We start from the raw sequence: 6,984 nt of genomic DNA, 5'->3' as shown, positions 1-6,984 counted from the left end.
TTCCGAATATAGTGATACGTGCTTATGGAAAAGAACTTGCATGGCATCTTTTGTCCTACCCTCCCGTGGCAGCGGGGTCCTATTTTGGAAACTAAGGGATATTAAGGCCTCCTTTTAATAGAGTACCGGAACAAAGCATTAACACATAGTGAATACATGAACTCCTCAAACTACGGTCATCACCGGTAAGTATCCCGATTATTGTCACTTCGGGGTTAACGGATCATAACACATAATAGGTGACTATAGACTTGCAAGATAGGATCAAGAACTCTCATATACTGATGAAAACATAATAGGTTCAGATCTGAAATCATGGCACTCGGGCCCTAATGACAAGCATTAAGCATATCAAAGTCATATCAAGATCAATCTCAGAACATAGTGGATACTAGGGATCAAACCCTAACAAAACTAACTCAATTACATGATAAATCTCATCCAACCCATCACCGTCCAGCAAGCCTACGATGGAATTACTCACGCACGGCGGTGAGCATCATGAAACTGGTGATGGAGGAAGGTTGATGATGATGATGGCGACGGATTCCCCTCTCCGGAGCCCCGAACGGACTCCAAATCAGCCCTCCCAAGAGAGTTTAGGGCTTGGTGACTGCTCCGTATCGTAAAACATGATGAATCCTTCTCCCTGGTTTTTTCCTCCCCGAAAGTGAATATATGGAGTCCAGGTTGAGGTCAGTGGAGCATCAGGGGGCCCACGAGGCAGGAGGGCGCGCCCCCACCCTCGTGGACAGGTGGAGGCCCCCCTGACGTGGATCTTCCTTCCAGTATTTATTATATATTCCAAAATAATTCTCCGTTGATTTTCAGGTCATTCCGATAACTTTTATTTCTGCACAAAAATAACACCATGGCAATTCTGCTGAAAATAGCGTCAGTCCGGGTTAGTTCCATTCAAAGCATGCAAGTTCGAGTCCAAAACAAGGGCAAAAGTGTTTGGAAAAGTAGATGTGACGGAAGCGTATCACCCCTCCCCCGTATATAAAGGGGAGAGGAGGCGAGGGCCGGCCGGTCCCTACGGCGTGCCCCAAGAGGAGAATCCTACTCCTAGTAGGAGTAGGTTCCCCCTTTCTTAGTCCAACTAGGAGAAGAAGGAAGGAGAGGGAGAGGGAAAGAGGGGCCGCGCCCCCTCCCCTTGTGCTATTCGGACTCCCCTTGGGAGGGGGGGCACCACCTCCTGGCTGCGGCCATCTCTCCCCCGTAAGGCCCACTAAGGCCCATAACTCCCCCCCCCGGGGGGGGGTCCGGTAACCCTCCGGCACTCCGGTTTTATCCGAAACTATCCGGAACACTTCCGGTGCCCGAATAACATGGTCCGATATATCAATCTTCATGTCTCTACCATTCTGAGACTCCTCGTCATGTCCGTGATCACATCCGGGACCCCAAACAACCTTCGGTACATCAAAAAACATAACTCATAAGACATATCATCATCGAATGTTAAGCGTGCAGACCTTACGGGTTCGAGAACTATGTAGACATGATTGAGACACATCTCCAATCAATAACCAATAGCAGAACCTGGATGCTCATATTGGTTCCTACATATTCTACGAAGATCTTTATCGGTCAAACCGCACAACAACATACGTTGTTCCCTTTGTCATCGTTATGTTACTTGCCCGGAATTCGATCGTCGGTATCATCATACATAGTTCAATCTCATTACCGGCAAGTCTCTTTACTCGTTCCATCATATCAATATGTATAAGTCATGAAGAAAGCAATAACAATAAACTAAACGATCATAGTGCTAAGCTAACGGATGGGTCTAGTCCATCATATCATTCTCTAATGATGTGATCCCGTTCATCAAATGACAACACATGTCTATGGCTAGGAAACTTAACCATCTTTGATTAACGAGCTAGTCAAGTAGAGGCATACTAGGGACACTATGTTTGTCTATGTATCCACACATGTACTAAGTTTCCGATTAATACAATTCTAGCATGAATAATAAAGATCTATCATGATATAAGGAAATATAAATAACAACTTTATTACTGCCTCTAGGGCATATTTCCTTCACTTTGCTCAATCCCTCGATCTTTGTAACCCATATACAATCAATAAACATGAGCATGAGTGGGGATTACCTTGTCTATGAAGGGCCTGGACCTAGGCAAACTCTGTCCTTGTTGCCATCTTATCTACTCATCTGGTCGGATACCCCATCGAGAGGGAACACATCCGGTTTCTGAAGGGGATGCGGGGACCATTACTTCGTTGACGTCAAAACTTATTATGTGATCAATAGTGTACATTCCATGACACATGTCAGGTCTGGCCTTTTTCGGGGGGGGGGCGCCTATCATATTACAGACATTTACTATATTTTCTTGGGTTTAATGCCGAAAATTCGAGATCTGAGTTGCAACACATCAAATTATGGCCGAAAACAGGCTGGAAGTCCCTATTTGTGGTCTTGGGTCCTTGACTAGGCTTTGTGCACCCAACAGAGAGGGAGGGCCAGGCACCAGGGGCCAAGGACAGGCCACCGATGTGCGGGATTGTTGTCGTTTCCACAGAAATTCATGAGAGGACCAAAATTCATGGGACCCGGCGTGGTGTTATCACAAGACCCCTGTAGTGTGTGGTAGAAGTTCGAGAGTGTTTTGCAGAAGCCTTCATTGAGGTAGCGTGGAAACGAGACTTTCTCCGAGGAAAGATCTAGCTTTCAAGAGGGATCACGTCCGATAGTGAAGGGGAGAGGGGCGGGGCATGTTCCTTCGTTGGCCTAGAAACCGCTAGGGGCCAAGGTTAAAAGAAGTAACAAATAAAGACAAAAGAAGAAATTAAATTGCAATAAAATTTAAAAAGAAGAGAGAAAGAATGAAAAAAAAATCGCCGCCCGTGTTCTGGCACTTGGCAAAGTTTGTGCAAAAAATGACTTAGCGAAAATGCCCGCTCACACCCTCTCTCCTTTGTTGAGTTCTCGTGTATCAGCACTCGACAAGTGTCATGTGTGAGTGACTTAGCGAAACGCCTGGGCACACCCTCATTTCCTAAATCTCCACTACCGACCCACCGGCGGCTCCGTCGCCCCCCTCGCCAAAATCCCGCTGATGACGCCCCTCGCCCCACAGCCCATATCTTCCTCAGTCATCGTCGTCCCTGTCCACCTTGGTCGTCGCCCCCACCATCAATGTCGAGCCTGAGCAGCCCACGTTGTGGCGCCCCCTCCACCCGATGTCAAGCAATCCACCACCGCAATATCCCCCCCACCCCGGTCGTCGCCTCCCTCCACCCAGCCGGCATCGCCCCCTCCACCTGTATGACATGTGGACGCCTTGCTCCACCTTTTTTAATTATAGCTTAATTGCTATAGTTTAATTATTGGAATTTTGTTAATCGCTATACTTTTGTTAGAGTAATTAAGTTGTTATAGGTTAATTTCTATATGTTAATTAATTTATTATAGGTTAATTGCTATAGTTTTGTTATGGGAATTTTGTTATAGGTCATTTTAATTAGTAGGTTAATGAATTTGTTGCAGGGTAATGAATTTTATAATATGTTAATCATTTTTTATAGGAATTATGTTACAGGTTATTTAAATTGCTATAGTTTCCTATATGCCATTTTAATTAGTAGGTTAATGATTTTTTAATAAGAATTTGTTATAGGTTAATGAATTTTGTTATAGGATAATTTGCTATAGGAATTACTCTGGTTACTCACATGGTGGCTCTGTGTGTGTTTGACTTTGCCAAGTGGCATTGGATGAAGCTCGACAAACCTGTGTGCCACGTGGTACGCATCGTCTCCATCCGACCCGTCAAGTTCTTTTATTATGCCGAGTGTTGTGTTTAGCCCTCAACAAAGTATTTGTCGAGACCCCGATAGAGGAACACAATAAACTGGCCTTTTCTTAAAGGGTGTAAGCCGAATACCCTACATCGAGAGTTGAACTCGGTGAAGTGTTTGCCGAGTATTAATTGTCCTTTGCCGGTTTTACAGGGACTCGGCAAAGACCATAATTCCACTAGTGTTCAGGATGTTGTTTCATTCGTTGGTGAGTGCTGAGCTCGGCACCCCTTTTTATTCTCATATGGAATGGTTGTCTTTTAAATTATATATATTTTTTAAAAGGAGGATCACCCCAGCCTCTACATCTGAGTGATGCATGCAGTCATATTATTAAACAAAAGGTCTCGTAAATTATATGGTGGTGATTATTCCATAAATTTGCCATCCCGGTTAAAAATAATAATTTATCATCGGGAGCGACTGTATCGTAGTGTATTTGTTGACAGACATAGAGAAGTTTGTAAGTCGTCATGCATACCCGAGAAAAAAGCCTTCTCCATATACCGGACGTCACTTTTGTGCAGTTGCTTGATTCACGGGTGTGGGTGTGAACAAACTGAACATTGAGTAAATTCAAGGGATTTGATTGTTGTGAACGGAGAGATTCAGATGGAGCCGTAGATTATTCCTTCCACATGCAAAAGTTTGATAAAAATGACTCTGTAGCACTGAGTGGGGGATTAACAAGATGCCACTCATCCTGCCACAATCTCAACAAGAACAATTTCATCATCCAGGCTGCTAGTAGCACCATCAGTCGAACTACCGAGAATTAAGGTCTTACAATTATTATTGAGCAAGCATAATACTCCGTAACGCACTGAGTCGTGCCCGCCGATGGCCACGGACGAGGTCTCACGCCGGCCAACCAGGCTGATGAGCCGGAGGCCGGCAGCCACCGCGGGCGCCTCAGTCAACGTAGCTGCCGTCTCGCCTCCTCACCTCCACCTTGAGAACGTGGACCTCGCCGGCGCTGCCTTCGCCGAGAGCTCGGAAGAAGCAGGTGTCGCCGACGCCGAGGCCGTTGTCGACGCAGAACTGGTGCCACCCGTACCTGAGCGACGCGCGGGGCCTGCCGCGCTCCCGGGGGCTGTGCTTCAGGTTCACGAACCACGACTTGCCGCGCATCCGCAGCTCCACCTTGCTCCTCTCCGCGTACCCGTGCGCGTTCTGGAACTCCACCGGCACGTTCTGCACGCACACGCCCGCGCGCCACGTCCGGCGACGGCGAGCGGCGGATGGAGTCAGTAACGCGCCTGACTGGCAACGCTCGAGCATGAGCGACTCACCAGGTACTGCTTCTGCCTCACGCCCAGGTTGCACTCCCTCAGCATGACGGTGAACAGCGACGCCGGCCCGTCGTCGACCCCCATCACCGCCATGCTGCTGCTGTTGCCGCCACCGTCGCCGTCGCTGCTGCCACCTTCGCCGTCGCTGCCACTGTCGCCGTCGCTGCTGCTCCCACTGCCTGCCAAACGCGAAAACCATCCTTCTTTAAATCTGGCAGAAGTTACAACCATCGTACTGACACGAAGACAAATTAAAGAAGAGGAAGAAGAGGCGCGTACTGGTGTCACCGTCGTGCTGGTAGTGCCTGCGGCACATGCTGACGTCGAACACCTTGACGGTGAGCACGGCGTCGCCGTCGAAGCTGAAGACGAGGAAGTAGCCGAGCCGCAGGTCGTGGGCGCGGGCGAACTGCTCCCAGCCGCGCCCTAGGTACATGTGGCCGTCGGCGTCCAGCACCACCTTCACGTCCCAGAAACGACGCCCGTGGCCGGCATCCCGCAGCTTCACTTCCTGGGGCTTGCCGCCTTCTAGCAGCACCCTCGTAAACTTGTCAGGCAGCCTCTGCATCGAGGGTCAAGCAGTGATTGAGCCGATCAAACACTAGGCAGCAGAGCGATAAGGAGATGGGTGAACGAAACGTGCACAAAGGGAAGGGAGATCTTGTATATACCAGCCTGCTCGAGGAGTTCTCGAGGATGATCTGAAAGAACTGAAAACCTTCCACGCCGTCCATCTCACGTCTCTCTGCATACATGAATAGATAGGTTAGATGGTGAGGATTGGAACCGAATTCACCTCCTACTGCATTTTGCTAGAGCGGTTTCTCAGAGTTGATGCAAGATTTGAGGAAGAACAGATGGAGCATGATCTAGTATAGCAGCCAAGAACAGGAGGGTTTTTTTTTTAGAAAAGGAGGATGACCCCCGGCCTCTGCATCTGGGCGATAAGAACAAAAACAGGAGGTAAGAACAAGAACAAATGCTGCACATTTTGCCCAGTTCACAGGGATCACGTACGCCTCTTAGATGGATCCTAACAATGCCATGAATTCCATGCCTCCCTGCACTCTCTAATCTAAAGCTCTAACACCAAATCGCTATCGAAAACCCTCTCCAAATCCACGAGGAGAAAGAAAGAACAACAGATGGCACGTCACCTTGCTCCGAGCTCATCTCACCTTGCCTGGTGGAAGCGGCCGGCGGACCCCCGGCCGGCGTGATAGAGGGCAGCCGGCGGTGGCGGCCTGGATCACCCCCACTTGACAGCGGCTGCCTGCGAGCGAGGGTGGACTGCTGCTTGGGGCTGTGGCCGAGCGAGAGCAAAGTGGGGTGTAGGAAGAACCAGTGGCAGTTTGTGGGAGGAAGAAAAAGACCGCGCAATTATCACTGATCTATTTTCGAGGTGTTGGAGACCGCCATTGATCACTTGTACCGTGTTCCATTTTTGGGCTGCTGGATCGCCTCACCTCGCACTCGCAGTGGTGCATGTGAAGCAACTGATGCGTACTGCCCGAAAGTGTACCGCATTGGCGAAAAAAGAAGTGGAAGTGTACCAAGAACGTGGCTTTGCTGCATCCGAGATGGGGTTGCTATTCTCCCTCGTCTTCTTGGAAGGTTGACAGACTAATGTCACCTGACCTGCGAGGCTGCGACGTGTTTGTATCTCTGAGTTTCAATAATAATCATTTCCCGATCTGTTTGAATTCTGAACTCATCCGTGTCCCATGACATAAATTGGAGTATCATGTCAAACTGACCAGAAATTTATTTAGAGCTGAATACTTGCATATGCTAAGGGCATCTCTATCTAGCCCACACCCTAAAAAATAGAAGAGTAAACTGCCGAGTAAATCGTAGT

The 6,984-nt window shown here is 48.5% G+C and overlaps 1 protein-coding gene across 1 annotated transcript; it reads right to left on the bottom strand.

Moving 5' to 3' along the window:
- Positions 1-4,460: 4,460 nt before the first annotated feature.
- On the bottom strand, positions 4,461-6,550 carry LOC125554071 (B3 domain-containing protein Os03g0212300-like). The gene is made up of 5 exons (XM_048717684.1): positions 6,305-6,550; positions 5,798-5,871; positions 5,406-5,688; positions 5,127-5,305; positions 4,461-5,028 (listed from the first exon to the last, which is right to left on the bottom strand). Exons 2-5 carry the CDS (start codon positions 5,858-5,860, stop codon positions 4,747-4,749), a joined length of 807 nt encoding a protein of 268 aa, XP_048573641.1. The 5' UTR covers positions 5,861-5,871; positions 6,305-6,550; the 3' UTR covers positions 4,461-4,746.
- Positions 6,551-6,984: the final 434 nt, after the last annotated feature.

Source organism: Triticum urartu, chromosome 4 (genome assembly GCF_003073215.2).
Source record: "Triticum urartu cultivar G1812 chromosome 4, Tu2.1, whole genome shotgun sequence".
Taxonomy (NCBI): Eukaryota; Viridiplantae; Streptophyta; class Magnoliopsida; order Poales; family Poaceae; genus Triticum; species Triticum urartu.
The sequence above is the reverse complement of the archived record's forward strand: the minus strand, read 5'-3'. Positions and strand labels throughout refer to the sequence as shown.